We start from the raw sequence: 23,267 nt of genomic DNA on the forward strand, positions 1-23,267 counted from the left end.
CTCTTTTATGAATTATTATTAACTGTAAAAAATTAAGCTTCTGATGATTTCATATCAAAATAATTACATACAATTAAGTGATTTCTTTGATGAAAATATAATAATATTAAATTATTATACAGGCTCAACACATTTTCATGTTTTATAAACAATATACAAACAACTATTTTGTTTCTATAGAAAAAAACAAATAATTATTTATTTATTTGATAAATGTACATGGAAATTACCTGCATCCACTTACTTATTTCTAAAGTTATCGACTATTGAAAGATCATATTGTATTATATTCGTTTTTTCTAGTTAAATTGTAATTTATTTAAAAATGGAAAAAATGTATACGGCCAACGTGACAAATACAATTTTATTATTTGAAAAATTAATAAAAAGCACTGAAAAGAGCGATGTAACAAAAGTGATAATCACAAAAACAAAAAAAATTGAACATAATTTTGATTTAAATAGGCCAAATCAAAAAGATGATCAAACAATTATATCTAGCGACGCTAAAGCTCCCAATTTTACAACTCCAGTAATCAATAAGAACGGGGAGCTCAAAAAAAAGAAGTTTAAAGGTAAGTCAAGGGTACATTTAGTTTAATTGACTAGTGATAAAGATAGTAGCGGCCCCATTTCTGAACGTCAGTAAAAAATAGAACTGTTAATAATTTCAGAAATATTGATCCAAAATTTGTAATTCACCAGCCATTTTTTTAATTAGATTGTTAATAAATAAATAAAGTAGTTAATTATGTATGTACCCAATAGAAAATGTTAAGTTGCATGTATAAGTTGTAATACATGAGTCTAAAAGTAATTAGTAGCTGATAAATAATGTAATATAGGCAATTATAATATTTAAAATTGATTTTAAATGTACAACTCCAGTAATCAATAAAAACGGGGAGCTCAAAAAGAAGAAGTTTAAAGGTGAGTCAAGGATACATTTAATTTAATTGACTAGTGATAAATATAGCAGCAGCCCTATTCCTAAACGCCAGTTAAAAATAGAACTGTTAATAAATTCAAAAATATTAATCTAATAGTTGTTATTAATAATATAGTATTTTTTACTTCAGATAAGGCAATTACAATTATCAAATATATAGTTACATTTAAGTATAAATAATAAGTTAGGAGTTATGCATTTTATTTTAAAATTATAAACATTAATATGTTTTAAGGAATTTCGAACAAAATTGCTTTTTTTGAAAAGAAAGCAACAGCAATTAAAAATTCTAACAATACAGTGATCAATAATCAAATGGAAAATCTATGTGGTAGAATTAATAGATTAAACCAAATTAAAGAAACACTTCAAGTAGGAGGTAATGGTGATCAATACGTACTAGGAGGAAGACAATACAAACACGATCAAGACATTACAGAGGAAGAATACAAAAATGATATAGATGGTAATATAACTAATAGCGCAATAGAAAGAAGCGAAAATTGAAGGTAAGGATAAAGGCCACATTCAAGAGGAAATAGATTTTATACATGAGCAAGATGTATCAAAGAGGAAACAAACAGATAATAACATTAGGATAAAAGATAGCATAGTATTAAGGAACCATCACTTCACGTAGAAGATAATGGTATAGTTTATGTATAGTAGTAATGGTATAGTGTAAGTTATCGTAAATGTATATGATAAATTTCATCTAAAAAAAAAACGAATTACCAATATACTCATAAATGAAATATTGTGTTTGATATTTTCATAAATAAAAAATTATCTTACATTTTTATTTTTTAATTTATTATAGTATGACTAAATTAGAATAAATTTTACTAAAATACCTAATACATATGTGTCCTCCTACCAATGAAATGTTTTTTAAAATCAAAGTTTTTCTTCGAATAGAGTTTTAACACAGCAAAGCTGCATAAAAACATTTTATTGTAGTTTTGACCGTATTCCAAAGAACTTGCTTCATTAAATATGCATACAAATGAAACCTATATTGACACTGCCCCTCGTCTCTTCGTTATACACGATGCCCCGCGACTCGTGCCACCTTTATTAGCCGTCTCCTAATATGAGTATTTGACTGACCAACACCGCGTGTCATACGCCGCGGTGCAAAGTCCAGCAAGAGCCGCACGGTCGACGACAACCCGTCACAAATGAGACGGGAGTCTTCTTCCCATTGTCAAAGTGACAACGTCGACGAACCTATCCGCACTCACACACCTTTGTCATCAACACTGCTAACATTTTGACTCCCGAGGATCACGCCGGACATCGCGTCGTCGACGAAGGCGAAAGTGCTGCGATATTATGAAATATATGAATAAATAAATATGTATATATATTTATAATATATAAAGGGAAATGGTGTTCATTAAAAAAAAAATTGTCGAAAGAAAAAAGAGTATAAATATTATTTTTCATAAAAAAATTGTATTGATCTATACACTTTTCAATAAGTTATAACATTATAAAGTTAAAAATGTAAAATATGAAATCGAGAATTTTCACACAAAAATAACATTCGGTAATTATTTTTACCGTGAAGACAAAATAAAGTCCGAAATTTTTTTTTCCATGATAAAGTATATTACATTATCTTTAAATTAAGATATATATAAAAGTGTCAGAGTATCCGGGACACGTTAAAAATTTAAGTTTTTAAAAATTGTCATTTTGAATCTCCTTCTAAGGGCTAGAAAAGGGTCAGATTTATAAAAATAAATATACTGAATAATAGGTAAAGACAATATGAATCTATAAAAAATTATATTGATCCATACATATTTTAAAAAGTTATAGCATATTAAAGTTAAAAATATGAAAAAGAATTTTTTTACAAAATTCGTATTTTTTTTATTAACTTTTATGACAAAATAAAACAAAATATAGTCCGAAATTTTTTTTTTCATAATAAATTATATTACATAAGCCTTAATTTAAAGTATATATAAAATTGTTAGACTTTCTGGAACACTTTCAAAAGTTAATTTATTTGTGAAAAAGTTGTCATTTTAAAACCCCTGGGCAGGTCATATAAGAGTCAGATTTATAAAAAAAATATACCAAATGATAGATAAAGACATCAAGCATCTATAAAAAAATTTATATTGATTTGGTAATTTTTGACAATGTGATGGCAGATTTAAGAAAAAAAATTTAAAAATTTAGTAATTTTTAAATTTGTAATTTTTTTGGAGATTTCCCCCATTTACGGGGAACGAAGGAATTTTTTTCAATTTTTGAGGGTAATATCTTTGACTAGATACAATTTGTGATCTGTTGACGTATTGTTGAAAGAAATAGGTTGGGCGAGAGCTGAGAAAAAGTGGTAACAGACACACAAAAATAAAACACATCATAGAAAAATAGTTAATATTACATTTAATTAATTCTCTATCTTATTATACAAATATATTTATTATATTAAACCTTTTAAAAATTTCTTTAAATAAATTACTCTTTGAAATAGTTTTTAAGCTTCAATATTTATGAAAGTGAGCATTTGTCGCACAATAAGTAATGGTGCTCTCACATCTGGCCTTTAAATTAACTTTATGAAATATAATTGGCATTAACTAATTTTATAAACCCTACGCAGGTTATTAAATGCATATTTTTGAATTTATGTTTAGTTGATAAAATTTTTGTGAATTCATTTTTATTGGGCTGTTGATTTAATTATTCGGCTTGTTGATTTAAGTTATAAAATACTCATATATTTACATAATTTCATTAATTTATAAGCTGTTAACGATTCAACATTAGTAATTTCAATTTTTCCTTAAAATTAAATATGTATAACCCTAGTTAATAAAATTATAAACTCTAAAATATGAGAATGTGATAATGGAGCTCATTATAAATATACTATTATTTATTATTATTCATTTTGTTTCCAACATCTTGATTGAGTTTGTTAAATTGTATATAATTATGATATGATTAATAATATTTTGAGGGATGTACATCATATACCGTTAATCAATTTTGTAAATTAACGTATACCTCGTAACAATAACATAAATCTGCGAATAGCTTGAAATAAAAAAAAATGAGTAGATATTTACTATAGAGGAAAGCGGTTTAAGTTGACACCTGATACAAGATTATTTTCTTAGATTAAAAAAACATTGTAAATTTTGCAAACTTTTTATGGTAATATTTTTAAAAATATTATAACGATGACGAATTTTTTTGATAATAACATAAATGAGCAAATAAGTTAGTTGAAAGTCACACCTCGTTTGTAAAAACAATATAATATTGTTTTAAAGCGTAAGATTTAACTTGAACGTGAATAAATAAATAAAAACAATTTTTATTGAAATAGCTGAAGAAAACTATGACGAATAGAAGTATTTGAAAATTTAAGACTTATTTAAAATAGAACAGTCTACGTAAAATTTTGAATAATAATTAAACGTGCAAAATTGTAAATAAAATTCCTGTATTTAAAATAATTTTCCTATAATAAGTGAAACTAGTTCAGTTACTGAAAAAATAAGTCTAATAATTATCCAGGAACATATTTAGGGTATCCATCATGTCCATTTTCTTATTTAAATAATTTTACAATCCAAGTTTTTATTTTTTTGATATGAATCTGAGAAGGTATTGGTTATGTAATGGTGTGGGTTTTATTTTTATGTCTGTCTATATAATTTCTCAGCTATTTATTTATACATTAAGACTGATTTTATAGATAAATATCTGATTGGAACAACTAGTTGTATAAAGTATGATTGACATATCCCCCAAACCACCCTGGTCGTTTCCTCACCATAGGTAGATGGGTGGTGTAAAACTCCAGGGGGATAATGGTGAAACGTAGGTGTTGTTCATTCTTAGATAATGTTGTGTTATACCATGCTACATACAAGGTTACCATGGTATATGTATAGTATACCGTGGTATATTCATAGCATACCGAGGATGATGGAACATCATATAGTATATCTTGCTATATTATAGAAAATTGGAGGTATTTTGAAAATTGCATAATTTTAGAAATATGCCAAAATATTTGAGCGCTGAAAAGTGAAAGGTGCAATCAAGTGGCGGCGGCGGCATATTAACCCAACTATAGCAATTTGACGTGTATTTTTATTTTTGATTATTCAGTTACATCACTGCATTTGTTAATAGACATTTTAGCTTCGATGCGAAGCTGAGAAGGTATTGGTTTTACTATAATGTGTTTTTTTTTTTTTTGTGTCTGTTACCACTTTTTCTCAGCTCTCACCGAACGGATTTCTTTCAACGATAAGTCAAAAGATCACAAATCGTATCTAGTCGAAGACATTACCCTTCAAAATTGAAAAAATTTCCCTCGTTCCCCGTAAATGGGGGAAACCTCCAAAAAAATTACAAATTTAAAAATCGCTAATTTCCGAAATTTTTTCAATTTTTTTTACTAAATACTGCCGTAACTTTTTCAAAAATGAACATATCAATATAATTTTTTTTTTTTTAGATGCTTGATGTCTTTACCTATTATTTTGTATATTTTTTTTTGTAAATCTGACACTTAACCTGCCCACAGGGGGGATTTAAAATGACAACTTTTTCACAAAAAATTTACTTTTTCAATATAACTTTTAAAAATGTTCTGAAAGGTCTTACACTTTTATATATATCTTAAATTAAAGCTAATGTAATATACTTAAAATTTAAAAAAAAAAATTTGACCCCTGGACTTGTCTTCACGGCGAAAATGGCTACCGAATGCTATTTTCGTGTGACAATTCTCGATTTTATTATTTATATTATATTTAACTTTATAATGCTATAACTTATTGAAAAGTTTATGGATCCACACAATTTTTTTATGAGAAATAATATTTTTTAATAAACCCTTTTTCATTCGACATACTTTATCTTAATCGAGATATTAATAAGGAACCAGCAGATCAAGTAGCTTTTGGAATAAAACACCAATTTTTTTAAAATTAAACACTATCTAAAGATTTGCATCGAAGCATTTATTTTTGATAGTGATTTTAATCACTGTCAGATATCATTATACTTGATCCAACTATACCACGTCACAACTGTGCCGCGACCTCCCTGTGCTGGGTTTTTTGTTAATGTGTAAACGTTATTGTATAAATCATATGTATACACATACTCTATTACATTCATTTGTATACAAATATTTAGAAATCGCGAGTTTAAAATTAAATATTATGATATGAAAGTGAAATTACTTAAGTGGTGAAGGAAAGAATTAGTCTACGAATATGTGTTCTGTGATTTGCTGACCCCCTATGAAAATATGTGATTTTCCCGCGTAAATAAGCATGAAATCGTTGATAGAGTCACTGTGTCACCAAAAACCATCAGCTCTAAGAAGACTCTACTCTATGAACAATATGGCTGCCGAACCTGTAAGGAAACAGCACTACATTTATATCGCACCAACACTGACAGCCGAGATGATTGACTCTACCAGTTGCACTATTGCGTTCGGCGACAGAAAATTTTTGCAATTCCAAAGGAGGACTTCAATGTTACAGTATGCATTATTATATGTCGTGATGGAGTATCACGACATATTAGTATATCAGCAGACTTTTTAAATATAATTTATGGCATGATGGATGAAATAACATTATTTCTACAATCACCTCCGGTAAAAGGAGAGAACATTATGTTATACTAAAATGTCGATTTTAATATATCCAAAGTATTGTACTGTAACACAATGAATTTAGTATTAGAATCCAGGATGGTCGATGGGTGTCGAGTGTTATTGAATAAAGAAAACATTAATAGACTTATGGACTTACAGTGTACTATTAACAGTGCAATATCAAGAAAAATAAAAACACGTTTACTATTATACCATCAAATAGACTGCATCACACAATACGCCGATGGTAAATGGTCAATCCTAAAATTCAATATTCAAATAATGATGAAATGGTTAATTTTATAAGAAGTTATATGACAAAGAAATATGCAATATTATTCCTAATGGTGACAGAAATTACATATACGAGCTGAAGAATTTAGCATACAATGAAATAGTGGATCGATAGGTCAAGTCTTGGTCTGAGGACATGCTTCAAATTAATATGAATTTAATGAACATATATTGTCATAGCCTTTATTGTTATTTAATTTATAATGATGTTTTATAAAAAAAGGGCAAGAAATGTATGACGAAAATGATGGTCCTGCATTTTTCAATACAACAGTATTTATCCCAAAAAATAGTTATAGTACATGGGCAACACAATGGCTAAAACCCATCACGTCAAAACATTAACATACATTAATAATTTATGAACAATAACTTTAAATATTGTAATTGTACAAAATTCTAATAATAAGCTTATAATTCAAAATCAAAAACAAATTGTTGTAATTTGTATATAATATATTTATTTCATAATAATAATAATAATTATAATTATAAGGTTATAATATATATTTACATAAACGTGTAAAAATTAAAGTTAAAATATACGGACGATTCCTTTAAAAGGTGTATAAGTAAATACTTTGTCTAATATTACTAGAGCATATGAAGTTGTATTAGCGGCGAACGTGGTTGATGCTTCTATTTCAATAAGCAGGTCAAAAAATTGGACTGTAATTGTGTAGTTCTGCTTTGTCAAATCGATCACTACAATAGATTATTATTATGATAGTTAATGAGTATTCATCTTGTTTACGTGATACAATTAAGTTGTACATGCAAACAAGATCATTCGTACAACGATTTTGAAATTCACTTCTTAACTTTTGACTGCTACCTGTAAATATGCTAAGTATTTGTGTATGTTGAATGGAATAGGTTAAGTAATTAAAAGATTTAGAAATTATTCGTAATATAATAGTATTTAATATAAAATGTCAAAACATATAATATAAGATATGTATAACGGCAACGGGTCACTTTACTCGATAGACGGTGAAACTACGACTAAACTGTAAACATGTATACAATAGGCTGCATTGAGTAAAACAATATAATCGTAAAAGGATTGTGTCCCTTTGACCTTGTACTATACTAACATAAGTAAAAATACATTAAACTGTTATCTTAAATAATATTACTGGGTACAGTGTATTGTTTAATTATATCAACAGTGTACAATTAAAATAATCTATGTAAACATAATTTTCAACCTTTATAAAGTAAATTAGTTTTGTCCAATAACTATTAGTTTTTATTTTTATTATCATAAGTATTACTAATAAACTTTCTACCATCAAAATAACGTTTTTGTCCATAATTAGAATTTGCGATAAATAGTCTTTCATATAATTTTGTAAATAAATCTCCAGATATACCGATGAACGTTCAACTAATTCGTTAATGAATAACCCATATATTTACCCAGGAAAAGGAATATCCAAAATTGGAGCCAGCGGACTTTAACATTGGGCATACATATTAATGGCTTATAAATTTGATATAAAATGAGTACCTACAAATAGCAACTCAGCAAATTATTTATCTAGACTAGTGATTTAAAACAAACAAGTGGATATAGAAGCTAACGTTAATTATTTAAATTTTATAAAGGAAGAATCTAACTGAATAATTGATTGGAAAAAAGTTAAAAAAGCAACCAAACAAGATCCTATTTTATCAAAAATAAGTGAATATATTTATGTAACTCATGGCCAGATGAAGCAAATAAGAACTCTTTTTCAACAAGGGTGGCCGACTCCAAGTAGTTGGGATTAAGGCGAGGAAGAAGAGATCTCATTAGATTGATTCTGTATCGATGGGATTTTCGCCAAATGATTAAATGACGGGCATTTATGACGTCTTTATTATGAACGTGACGCAATCGATACCTTATCTAAACCACCGACGAATTAATGTCAAACGTTTCCCGTACCAAATAATGAATAACAATGTTCCTTAGCTCTAGTGCCCTACAAATTTAACAACCGACAGCTGCAAGACGTCAACGATAAAGGAAACCGTATACGCAATTGTGCTGTAGCTACACACATTGACATCAGGAGAATACGAGCACGTGAGAGACGCCACTCACGACCACCGCACACACAACTACCACAATAGTAAAACTGGTTAGGGTAAGTTGCGCTCATGACGATGAAAAACCGAAACTCACCTAATCCCATCGCGCCATCTTGCATTGGCACGACCCAACAAAATATAAGTATATAATTAGTTTTAAATATTCCAAAGAAACAAACATTGTTTTCAAAATAATGATAAATGGTTCTACTTATAATCAATAATCAATAAATTGATAAATTGAAAGGGGTTTTACTAGTCAATACCAAGAGTTAACTTTATATATACTAAAACATCACAATCAATGGGGGTTTGCAAAAAACCCTCTTATTCTTTCAAGTTATACGTTGATTTGTGAGCAAATACGTTAATTCCTAAAATTGTTAATAGATAATGCCGTATATTCTCCAAAACACTATTGATTTTTGCTATAAACGTTGTTTTTGTTTACTTCTCAAGAAGAAGATAAATTCTAACCCAATTTATTCTTTCGATGGTTTATATTTTCTCAGTAAGAACTACACGAAAAGAAAATTTTTGTACAATCATGCTTCACATAACAGATCTAAAAATATTTAAACTACAAGTAAAACTATACAGTAAAATTTATTATTTATATCTATGAATAATAATGTCGTTCATTAAAGATAAATTTGTATTTAAATAAATAAAAAAGTAAACAATGTTTTTTCGATTATCTGGTATATATACTCATATTATACTTAATTTTTTTCAATTGAAATTAACAAATTTTAAAATTCATATATACTTAGTAGTATATTGTTTGTAGTATCAACATCACTTAAGTATTTCTTTAAAAAGTTATAACAAATTTTAGAATGCATTGGCAAATTTATATCGAATTGTTTTTTGGTGTTGTTTACCTATTATGCAAACCAATTAGAAGTTATCCTAAACCGGTAAAATTTTTAAATTTTTATAACGAAAAGTATAATATAATATACATATTATTTATATGATAGGCTAGAGGCACAATAGACAGACTTGCATGGGCATTTAACGAATATGTAACATATGATGATGAACTATCAATGGAAGAAAAAATAAAAAAAGAAAGGGTAACGCTTTAATATAGAAATAATTGTATCATCAATTCAAAAATTAACACATTAGTAAAATTATAAATTAGTCATACATGTATAAAATATTAATGTTAATATACGGATAAAATAATGCATTTTTTTCGAAAAATGACTTAATTTTCAAAATTATTTAAAAATAAAACTTTAAAAATGGTTAATTTGATGATATTGAATTGTTTTATCAGGCTAGAGAAGTATTATTAATGACGAATAATGAGACTTCTTTTGAAGCACTAAATATTAACAAGGTAACTGTAATTAAGTATAATTTTTTTGTTTAACATAAATATTTGATAAAATATAATTAATAAAATTTGTTCCAATATTTATAAAAAAATTGACTTACTCTATAATAAAATTTCATTAGAAAGATTGGGGGTCAATTTATATCAAATCATCCAACATAGCCTAATGACCATCTTTTTGAATTTCGCATATGAATTTTCTAGTATATATTAATATATAAATTACAAAAAAATGGTAGCACAGCAGGGTCGCAGCACAGTATGGACGTGCATAGTNCGGTAGCACAGTGGGGTCGAGGCACAGTGTGGACGAGGCATAGATGGGACAAGTATAGATGATATCTGACAGTGATTAAAATCACTATCATAAGAAACGCTTCGATGCAAATCTGTAGATAGTGTTTAATTTTAAGAAATTGGTAGTTTATTATATATGAATTATACAGGGTGTTCAGTAAGTCAGGAAACGGGTTTCTATTGTTCTCATTGTTACAAACAACCATTGAATAAAAATTTTTATGAAAATAAAAAAAATTGTATCATTAAGATTAATATGCTGCCTGGAAATTTTATAATTACTATTTATAATAAATTTATCAGAGAAGCCCAATATTTTTTTGCATTTTTAACATAATAGATAACTGAAATAGAAATTATAGTAATCATTTCCTAGTAACTTTTGGTGTTTAAAAAGATTCTACAATTCAAATATTCAGAAGTTAATTAATTTTAATGATTTACTTTAACTAAAAGAATCAATCAAAACAAAGTTGTTAGAAAAATTTACTCAATCGAGCGTATTATAAAATTTGATTATTATTGTAAAAATTCATTATTAATTCAGGAGAAACTAACAATATTATAACCTAGTAGTAGCACACACAAATAGAGTAAATTTATTATTAAATTACAAAGTAAAATGATTTAATTTTGCATATAAAACCTATCATATCAAACTTGATTCGCCAATAAATATTTTGAAAACATTAGAAATGAATGATTTTAAATGTCTATATGGAGAACATGGGACAAGTAACTGTTTTATTGATAGATTAGAATTTCTTTTTAATTTTTGAGGGTAATATCTTCAACTAGATACGAATTGTAGTCATTGGACGTATCGTTGAAAAAAGTAGGTCAAGTTAGAGCAGAGAAAATAAATGATATTCACAAAAAAACATCTTCTCGGCTTTGCATCGAAGCTAAAACTTAAAATATAGTAAAATAATTTTAATACGAATAAGAAATTTCTTCTCACGAGGGGAGAATATAGTGATGGGATCCTTGATCTTTATTAAAGTTATTGAATTTAAATGAGATAAAAATCAAAAGAGTTGAAAAATTATCCTAACTTAAAAAGAATTAAGAAAAAAATGCAAGAAGTTCCTTAACATACGTGGGTTAAACCTTGTACCCCAAGCGCGTAAAGCATAAGTTTTACTGACTCGGCAACCATACGTCACTTCTGTCGACTGAAAAAAATAGAAATTTAAGCTAGTTCGAATTTCAAAGTTATTTTTCTCGAATTAAAAAAAGCAAAAAAAATTTAAACAAGTTTAACTTTCTATGCTATATCAATTTGATTTATATAATGTTTATGAAAATCAGTGTACTCTCCTTGTATGGTATTTTAAATTAAAATAAAATACAAAACCCAGAATTTGAACACAAAAATAGCATATTTTTGAATACCGTAGTCATTTTTACCATGAAGACAAATCCAGAGGTCAATTTTTTTTCAAATTAAAATATATTACATAAACTTTAATTTATGATATATATAAAAGTGTCAGTATTTCCGGAATACTTTCAAGAATTAAATTGAAAATGTCCTAGTTTCAATACGCATGATTAAAGTTTTGACCCCCCTTGTATAAAGAAGTATGATCCGATTTATAAAAAAAGCGTGTCAGATGAAAAGGGTATATAAAAATTTATTATAAAAAATAATAATATTGACCCATACATTTTTCCAAAGTTATAGCAATGTAAATTTAATAATATAAAATCGAGAATTTTTTCACGGAAATCGTATGTTTTTCTTTAACTATGATGTCCATTTTCACCACGAAGGCAAGTCCAGAGGTCAATTTTTTTTCAAACTAAAATATATTACATAAACTTTAATTTATGATATATATATAAAAGTGTCAGTCTTTGCGGAAAATTTTTTTTTGAAGAAGCGACCGGTGTTATTCACGCGGGTTTGTTAACGTTTGTGCTTTTGTTTTGTCTTTATATTGATTCGGACATTTTGAAAATAGTTTTAATTTTAAGTAAAAAAAAATTGAAAAACTGTCGAAAATTAGCGATTTTTAAATTTTTAAATTTTTTGTGGGATTTCTCCCATTTACGGGGAACGAGCGAATTTTTTTCAACTTTTGAGGGTATGCCTTCGACTAGATACGATTTGGGATCTTTTGACGTATTGTTCAATAAAATTGGTGCACCAAGAGCTAAGATTGAATGTTCACAGACACACAAATAAAAATAAAAAAAACACATAATAGTAAAATTATTACCTTCTCAGTTTCGTATCGAAGCTAAAAGGAATAGTTCTAGGAGAATAAAGATTTATGACATCGGTATTTTGTACAAATATCGTTGTAATCTATATATTTATATTTAATTATTGAAAATTTTACCACTTTTTCATCATATTAAGATTTTTAGAAAATACAATAATATTTTAGCTTTTATACAAATCTGAGAAAGTATTGGTTTTACTATTGTGTATGTTGTTTTTTAACGCCTTTCTTTGATAATATTCAGCTCTCATTGAACCGGTTGTTGGTTTATACATTAACAAAAGAATGAATGGGTTATATACTTAATAAGTAATACTGTATACTATAGGGCAGACCAAAATGCTCATTTTATTCTTTGTTTTGATCGTATCATTGCAGATATTCATATGAGAATAAAAACACTATAAAAGCTTAGAAACTATAGAAATCGACTAAAAATCATTTCGCTCTTTTACAAACGGACATTTAAGGAAAAATTATGTTTTTTGCATATTTTTTTATAATTCGAGACAAAATTAAAAACAATGATATTAAATTAATCTATATGAAAAAACAAATAAATTAAACACTATGTGATTAGATATCAAATCATTGTGAAACATTATAAACAAAAACTTTTTACTAATAAAATTCGTAATAAAACAAAATTTATACATATATATTTTCAACAATTTTACAAATAAAAATTTAAATTAATATATAAAAATTTATTTTTTAATTATTCTAGAAGAACTTTTAAAAATATGCATTGCGTGTGTGAGCAAGCCAAATCAAAAAAAATTAACGCATATTTTTAACTGAACCATTTTATTTAAATACATATACTTTTTCATAATCTTACTATGATTATCATTTAGCTTATGTAATTTATAAATAATTTGTTTAATTGGTCAGTATATAAATTATGCTACAGCTAAATTTTATTTAACAAAAGTTTTGAAACCACATTTAGCTAAAAATTTTGGTTTTTTTTTTAATTTTTGTATTATTTAAACCCATTAAATTGATATAATAAAATGTTTCTACCTTTTATAAATAAAGTAATCTTTTATCGTTTGATCTTCAATGAACAACGTTGCAGTAATGAATCACTTTAATTTTACATTTTTTAATCATTTATGAAAAAAAAATTATTTTTGTTTTCAATTACTCATACACATTAAGCAGACATTTACTATTAGCTCTTTGTTAATTTTGTACTAGTCAGTAATCATAATGTATTATATTATAAACCAAAAATGTTAAAGTTTTTTAGTACTGGCTCAGTACTTAACATATATTAATATATGTGTTTGCCAGCTATCAAATTTCAGTATTGAACTTTTAGTAAATACACTTGCATTTCATAGAAATGTCTATATAAAAAATAGTTATTAACTGAATTTTTTTTTCAAACATCAAGATCTATAAAATACCTGAAGAAATGAAACAAATAACTGAGAAAATTTTTCTAGAGTCAAAATTCATTTATACCATTAGAGAACTATTGGGGAACTTGAATGAAATTAAAGACAAGGAAAAAAATATATGCGAGAAAGCAAAAGAAATAGAACAAAAATTGAACAAATTCAATAGTAATGAAGATAATTTAAATTAAAATATAAATTATTAGGGATTGAAAATAGTGTCTTTTATAATTCACTTTATGATTAGTTTTGAAATATAAATATATAATACGATAATGATAAGGATAAATTAGTAAAAGGTTATATAAGAGTAGAAATTAAATTACTTTTTTCATTATCTTTCAATTCTTAATTTGCTCCACAAAACGCTTTGAGCTATTTACAATAAATAAATTAATATTGATTTAAGTCCGAAATACTTTCTAAAATTATTAAATATTGATATTTTATAATCGTTTCAAATTCCGTTAATATAAATATTAAAATTATTGTAGGACGAGGAAAAAAAAACCTGAACTTTAATTGATTTATTCAAAAAGTCTTTACGATAAAAACTTGAAACTTGATAGAATAAATACTTGATAAATTTAAACCAGCTGTTAAAAACTGTTTGAATAATATTATTATTATATTATAAAAATTAATTAGAAAATAAGAACTATTCGCCAACTTTTAAAATATTGGTTCAAAAATTGTTATCAGCCAATCATTTTATTGGTTAGATCATTTTTTATTTTTAAGCAAGTTAAACAGTAGGAAAACTTGTTACTTCTTTTACAGGGTGTAAAATAGGATAAATTCAAATTTATTTATTATTTTTTGAAAATTTTAGAATCCACAGTATATTTAATTATTGTCAAGTAGAATACTAATAAATTTATAGGATTTCCAAATTAACTATTTAGTAACTGAAATTGTATAAAAAATTATCTTCTGTGAAAAAGTCTAAACAGTATAACAACCTTATCAGTAAACCTCTTTTATTCTGGAATTTGTAAACGATTGGAAAAATTTTAATGTATTGCTATAAATTAAGTATTTTATGAACACTTATCTTAACTAACTGTTAAGACTGTGATAAAAATTCAAAGGGATATCAAATTTATTTTCTAATATCTTTTGTTCTGTTTATTTAGTCATCTTATAATCTTTGTAATATAATTATAGCGTTTTTCAGCAAAAAAATTAACTTCATATATCAAACTTAGCTATATGTAAATCTGAATAATTCTTGAGAATCAAATAAAGTATTTGAATATTTAATTAAAAGTGAATGATGAAAATTATTGTCAGATATATGATAGTTAAAATGATAAGGATCGTCTTTTTAGAGTAGGTTACAACATGGAATTTGTGTATATTCAATGAGAAGTCAGTTAAAATGTAGCTAAAACACTTTGTAGGAAATTAATATTATAAAGAGAAGATAGAGACTTGATTATTTTGGCGTCGTTAGTATATAGAGTGGAACAGATTTATGATCATTTCATACTTACATAACATTTCTTACTTTTCATAATTTTTTTTAAATTAATTTTTACAATATAGAACTATATTTAAAATATGACTTATGTTATTTTATTACGATAATATTTTAAAAATTAATTTTTTTATTAAATTTTTTTAAGATTTGAAGATAGCTATTTTATAGACAAGTTTTAATGAAAAATTTTGATACTAACAATTTTTATTTTAATTCAGTAGTTACGTTTATACAGCATTTTGAAATTTGTTAATTTTTGATTTTTTTTTTTAAATTGTCCTATGGTATCAAATGTTAGTTCATATTATGTTAAGTACGGAAGTAAACACTTATTACGCTATTTAATAATAACAGTAGCAATTTTTTTTCCATGAAAATTATTAACATTTGAGTAAGCAGTAATTATCGTGCAAAAATAAGTAGTAATATATTTAAATTATTAAAAATATTATAGAAACATTGTCTAAAACACGTTGAGTTTTTCATTAAAATTGTTCATTTATCATAAATTAAAACGTGAATAATAGTGAATAAGTGCATTTATTATCAAATCTCCTAACAAGGAATACCCTATAATAAAATATGATTGCAATGATAGAATCTTGCAAATTAATAATTGTTATCACAATTAACTTGGTTAACCACGGAACACTTGTAGTTGACATACGATAATGTTTCTATTTTTTGTAATAAAATGTTTGTAATAAAGATTAGAGATAATCATTTTTGTATAAAATGCGTTAAACTTTATTATTATCCATGGAAAAGAAATTGCATACTGTTACCATTAAATCACGTATTATGACAGCTTTTATTTCTGTCCTTTATATTATATAGACTAACATTTGATACCATAGGGAAATTGAAAAAAAAAAAATCAAAATTTGACAAATTTTAAAATGCTATATAAACGTAACTACTGAATTAAAATAAAAGTTTTTGTTATCAAAATTAAAACTTATCTATAAAATAGCTATCTTCAAATCTTAAAAAAAAATTTAATAAATGAATTAATTTTAAAAATATTTTTAGTAATTGCGAAAAATATCATAAAACATAGTTTAAATGTAGTTCTATATTGCAAAAATTGTCTTAAAAAAGTATAAAATGTTATGTAGATCATAAGTTATATGAATTGTCAGTTACATCTGTTCCACTCTGTATAACAGAATATTTGAGTGTGTAATATAGAACACAACATCATTAATAAATATATTAAATTGGAGACGGGTGAGATTATCACCTTGAGGTATTGCAGAAATTACTTTTATAGAAATTGTCATACAATTTTTATACTTGACAATCGGGTACCGATGGCATAAAGATTGTGGTGAAGCATAGCGAAGTTGAATCTACTAATAAGAACAGTTGATAGAGTAATTTATGTTAAAAGCGAAAAAATGACTATGCTTAAGTAATAAATTTACACATAAAATATTACATTTTGTGAATAGCAAGGCCTATGTTCCTTAATCTTTTTATAAGCCAGTGAAATGATTAAATTGATATCTAAAATCGACAAATAAATACTAACAAAGTTATTAACACTAATACAAAAACATACATAATATAATAAAAGTAGATTAACAAATAATTAACCCGTTATATATAAATAAATAATCCTAAAAAAGCAAAATTAATATTTATTAATGTTTTTATAATTTGTAAAACAAGTTGTATCTTTATTTATTTTAATAAATATCACATTACATGTATTAATTTCATGAACAATGTAATTTACTAAGGATACTTTCGCCATGTGTTCCTTTTATTTTCACAAAATCAAACAAATAATATGTTATTTTATTATCAATATAAAATGTATTGTTTAATAATATTACTCATTAAAACTTATTTCCAAAGTTAAAATCTATAATTATTTTTAGTAAATTATAATTGTATTAAAAAAATATATTTTTAAATATAATGTAAATTACAGTATGAAAGAATTCTTTAATACAAACATCAATAATTAATTTTTGTCATTCTTTTTTTTATGTTTAAATTGAAATTTTTTTTAGAAAATGAATATGTTAGCCTTAGTATTTTCGCACAAATTTTGACCGATACGTATGTCAATATTCCAAACAAAATGGTGGGCTTATTTGCAAAATTGTCTAAAAAATTTTATGTAAAAGATTTAAGTCGTACTGGAAAAGTGTCTATAAAAGATTTTGAAGAAGTCTTAAATACAATTCTCATGAACAATGATATCGTAAAAGATATATTAAAATCGTTTGAAAATATAAATGAAGTGTTTTATGAAGGTGTATATTAAAAATTAATTTAATATTATGACTAAAATTAACACTACTTAATTTTATTTCAGCATGGTTATTGAAAAAAAGAATAGATGTAAATGATATAACATTATCACGGGGCATAATGCAATTAACCTACAAGGTAGATAGCAGTGAGACATGTTATGACACAGATAATGAATATTACTAAAAATATATGATCTTTACATTTGGTCATTATAATTATCAAATTGTTTTAAGCTTATAAACTAAAATAATAATAAATTAATATTATTAAGAATTTGTTTTTATATTAATTAATATATTTTCAACTAATTTGAAAAATATTTAAAAATCAAATAAAAGTAAAATAATTAAAATAAAACTTAAGCAAAAAAAAAAAGTTGTCTATATTAATATTATTTTAGTAGAAATTCATCAATCAATGATAAATCAAACACCCTGCGTATCCAAAAAAAATGTATGTTTAGGGTGGTCAATGGTAAACANTAAAAAAACAAAGTTGACCCCCTTCCAAGGCATAAGGGATGAACTTAAAAAGTATTACATAGTTAAAAATTCAAGAATAATATGTAACTAAAGATAATAATAAAAAAAAATGTTTAAATTATTATTATTATGCAAGTAATTGAGTGGGTTATGATAAAAAAATCACCCTGTATGTATTACACACAATGGAGTAACAAAACACTATGATGATGAATCCAAACGATATTACAGTAATATCCACGTATGTTTTGAGTGTTACTTTCCATAATAATATATTTTTTAAATAATGTTTTTATAACGTTATTTATATTATAAAAATATTTTAATATAATTTTTTTAATTTATATCTAGTTCAAAAATGTGGAAATTTTAGATTAAGTACCATGTGTAAACTCATTGAATACCACTGAGCATAGTGTCTTATGATATAAACGTCATGTTAGGTCTTTTATAGCGTTAGGGGTTAAATTGATGAAAAATATTTGTTGAGAAGACATCTAAGTATAAAATACCCGCTACGGTAGTCCTTAGATTTCTTACAGTTGGATGTTCTGTAGATTTAAAAAAAAAAAATTAAAAATTATAAAAATCAAAGTTAAAAAATCACATTTTTAAGACTCGATTTTAATAATACACATATGATTGTATTAAAGCTTTCGTGAATTGTAGTATTTTATCTATACTGTATAGTGTTAGGGGCTTGTTTAATAGTTGAGGATCTTGGTTAAAACCAAGAATCGGAAGCTACCCGACGTCTGCCCAAATATCGTCCCTATCTCCTTAAATGGGTTTTAATTGCCTGAAGGAGACACAGGCAATCGTGTACCTTAGTTACAGGGGATAGATTATTAAATAAAATTAGACTATTGTTTTATGTCAACGACAAAGTAAAGTTATATTTAAATGTTTAGTAAATATAAGTTATATGTAATGTACAATACGTCTGATCTGAATCCTAGTACAGTTGGTTAGTAGGTATATCCAAGTGAGACGGAGTTGGTTGGCTATGATGACAATTGGCGATAGACGGGTCGTTGAATAAAACAAGTTAAGTTATAAATAATATAAATAAGACGTAAGTAATAATATTGAAAACTATGTCTATAACGGCCACTCAAACACAACTGCCCTTTGTTAGTTCGACGTCAGTAGCTCCGGGCTACAGACGAGTAGAATTGTCATATCAGCATCTCCCTCTATGCTAATTAATATATATTACGAATTAAATAAATAGAAATAAAACGTATGTAATATAAGTGGTAAGAACATAGTAATAAATGTTCTTACAATAGTTACAGCCAATATAGTGTTGAGTCAGGTAGATCATGGGTATAGTATCCAACTAAAATAGAATCATTAATTTCTTCAGAGATCTTTTCGATTTATAAGCATANAATATAGTGTTAAGTCAGGTAGATCATGGGTATAGTATCCAACTAAAATAGAATCATTAATTTCTTCAGAGATCTTTTCGATTTATAAGCATAGTAGTGTGAATCCAAACCAACACAGTGTTTACTACTAACTAAGGAATCTTAGATTTTCCCACTATCAAACGATTTTAGTTCTTTTTAGTTTAGAAGAAATAAAGGTGCCCAGTATTATCTCATTCTTCCTAAAAAATTTGTTTATATAATGTAATCCAACATATTGAAGTTTCTTGTCATAGTAATTTCAAAATATTTAAACAAAAAGCTTTTGAGTTACATAAAAAATCTTCAAGGTATTATTCTAATCTACTTCATTAAATTAACTTATTTTATTAATCAAATCATTTAGTTAATGTAGTAATAAAAAATATATATACATTCACAAAATTGATTTTCTGTTTATTTATGTAATATTAAATACTAAAATTAAATTTCATATTTATTTTAATGGAATTTAACATGATCGGCGTAATGCTGAAAATATACTAGTTTTATTACTTGCAAACAACTAATAGTGTAGTTGATGGACACGATTAAAATAATAATAGGTATTTTATTGTATCAAGTTTTGTAATATTCTCCTCTAGAATATTAAAAAAAAATCAATATCTCTTTTATTTCTCCAACCATAGAAAATAATACGCTAACACTATAATGCATATAATTCTGACCTTGGCTACTATAAAGTGAGACATTGTCTTTCTTACCGTCATCGAGGCACCACTAAAGTATTAAAAAAGGAAAATTAATTATAATAACTCTTTTGCGTTCATTGAAATACAGAATAATGACTGAATGTGCTTATAAAAAAATATGACTCTGTTTTTCCAGTCAGTAACTGCTCACTTTCTTGTCTTTTTTTCTCACTTAAAAATCTCTTGTATTAAGTGGAACTCTTTAAGATTATTCCCTACATACTCAAGCGTATTCTTTATACTGTGTCTTCATATTCTTAACTTTTCTCACTAAGTATATAACGTACATTTGATAAAATAACTAAATTTCTGGTTAAAATATATATACTTATATAATTTCTGTATAATACTCTTTTATTGATTCACCTATTGTATTTCTGAATAATACTTATTAACTATAAGTCTACAATCAAGAATCCATCATCATCAGTGAATATCAGGTAAGAGTAGTTTTAATACATTAACTACATTTATTAAGTGTCGTGCGTAGGTAGTGCCCCAACGTACACACAAAAGTTTTACACAAATTAATGTTTTTATTATATATATATATATATCTTGACGATGAGTTTGTCGTTCAAGCTCTTCTCGAGTCCTTCCGTTGGATAAACTGATCAGCCCCAATCCCTCAAATTAGTGAACTACTAAAGGAGTAGGGTTTAGACCCGTCAGCACGGTCTAATTCAAAAGTAGCAGACTGAAGGGTGGCTCCTTGTCAGTCACCAACACAACTACCTTTTCACTATACCTACTAAAGGACGGTTAAGCTAAAAAACTAGCCAGCACGCACACTAATTATTAAGGTTGACTAAAGGACCAGTAGTCCAACCTCGACTCTTGCCGCACACACACAAATTTTAATATCACGATGGATATAAAGTATTTACTCTCAAGTACAGATTTTTAAATAATCATTTTATTTATATAACGTAAAAAACACAGAGTCAAATATAATATAAAAATTTAACACAAAATTAATTAAGTCTTACAAAAATACAAAGTTACTCGCACACCAACGACTTAACCCGTAACTCGACGTTTCTTCGTCAAAACGTCCAGTACCGTTAGTCCCCCTATAGTTTTCATGTTTCACTTTTATATTATTTTTCCCGCCATTAACAATTTGCTTACCCTGCATTTTCCTTTTATATGACATTATTATATTGTTTAAGAGTTCAAAAATTGCTTACTACTGTTGTAAAGCTTATATTATATTAAAATTGACGTAATTCAATACATCCTCAGCTATTTACTACATAAATAATATTCCCAACCTAATGTAATCTAAATATCAACCAGTAGTGGTTGTCATTCATTTCGTTATTACAGTTAAAACTATAAAAATTTTAATAAAACGTCTTATCAATTATTTTAAATTAAGTAAAATATAAGTTTAGGATGATTTCAAATTTGAGATAAAATTTATTCTAATACGGAAAACTAATTTTTAAAATATCATTTCAATGTAATGTAGCAACTAAAACTTATTTTTGCGCACAGTGTGAACATATTTTTTATCCTAATTTAACCGTATATGTATTAAAATAAAACATGACTACTAGTTGAGATTTTGCAAAATACTCTATTTTTATTCCACGCTATACGCTTATTTGTAAGCCTATACCCTGTAATATAAATAGTACAAAAGTAATAATTTTCTAAGGTGTATGTGAATATAAAATACTTTTGGTATGTTTCGCTGTATATGCCATAAAAGATCATTAATCAGTACTAAATATGTTTTTTTGTTGTATTTCCATGCAAAGATATAAGTCTTAATTCCATCACTCTTTCATTGTGTGATATTCCTTAGTAAGTAGAAAATCAAATTTTTTTTCTTAAATTAATGTACAATCACACATCTCAAAATAGATCTATAAATATGNACAATCACACATCTCAAAATAGATCTATAAATATGTAAACTAAAAGTCATTGAAATTAGTTATTTATAACAATGAATAATAATGTACATTCTTCATAATAAATTTGTGTATAAAAAAATAAATAAGTAAACAATGTTTTTTGATTATCTAGTATATATACCCATTTTTTACTCAATTATTTTTCAATTTAAGTTAACAAACTAAAAATTAAATTATACACAGTACTATATTGTGCATTGTATCAAACTATATTTAATATTTTACCCAAAAATTATAAAAATTGTAGAATGCATTGGCAAATTTATTTCGGATTGTTTTTTTGCGTTATTTCTTCGTTGTATGGTTTGAAGAACAATCCAAATACAGCCTCAGCAAGTGTTGCAGTAATATATTTTAATTTTATAAGAAACAATGCAATTTAATAAACATATATTTTATGTGATAGGTTAACAACGTATTGGAAAGTCTTGCAAGATTGCCTACAACGTGTTCGAAGCATGATAACGATGTGCTACAAGAAAAAAATAAAAGAAAAGAATGGGTAACGTTTTAATGTAGAAATAGTTGTATTACAAATTCAAAAATTAACATATTAATTAATCAATAAAATTAAAACTGGTCAAACATGTATTAAATATTAATATATAATATATTTATATATTTTATTAATTTAAAGATAAGAGAATATATAATTTTTTCAAAGAATAGTTAATTTTAAAAAATTATTTAAGAATAAAACTTTTAAAACGTAAATTTAATG

At 25.7% G+C, this 23,267-nt stretch overlaps 2 protein-coding genes across 3 annotated transcripts in view; both read left to right on the forward strand.

Annotated features, from left to right (window-relative positions):
* The window catches only part of LOC126907940 (uncharacterized), an 86,165-nt gene that overhangs the window by 26,872 nt on the left and 36,026 nt on the right, over positions 1-23,267 (forward strand). The gene's annotated exons all lie outside the window — the stretch shown is intronic.
* On the forward strand, positions 9,734-18,363 carry LOC126907960 (uncharacterized). Its single transcript, XM_050689710.1, has 6 exons — positions 9,734-9,901; positions 9,965-10,060; positions 10,270-10,332; positions 14,260-14,431; positions 17,768-18,013; positions 18,076-18,363. The coding sequence occupies exons 1-6, from the start codon at positions 9,821-9,823 to the stop codon at positions 18,195-18,197; spliced, it is 780 nt and encodes a 259-aa protein (XP_050545667.1). The 5' UTR covers positions 9,734-9,820; the 3' UTR covers positions 18,198-18,363.

Source organism: Daktulosphaira vitifoliae, unplaced genomic scaffold, assembly GCF_025091365.1.
Source record: "Daktulosphaira vitifoliae isolate Bord-2020 unplaced genomic scaffold, ASM2509136v1 Scaffold_5, whole genome shotgun sequence".
Classification (NCBI taxonomy): domain Eukaryota; kingdom Metazoa; phylum Arthropoda; class Insecta; order Hemiptera; family Phylloxeridae; genus Daktulosphaira; species Daktulosphaira vitifoliae.

Bases quoted from the DNA above. Each gene is read 5' to 3' on its own strand.
- LOC126907960 (XM_050689710.1), top strand. From the start codon at position 9,821: ATGCATTGGCAAATTTATATCGAATTGTTTTTTGGTGTTGTTTACCTA. The intron at 9,902-9,964 runs GTAAAATTTTTA...TTTATATGATAG, and splicing joins TTAGAAGTTATCCTAAACCG to GCTAGAGGCACAATAGACAG. The intron at 10,333-14,259 runs GTAACTGTAATT...TCAAACATCAAG, and splicing joins AAGCACTAAATATTAACAAG to ATCTATAAAATACCTGAAGA.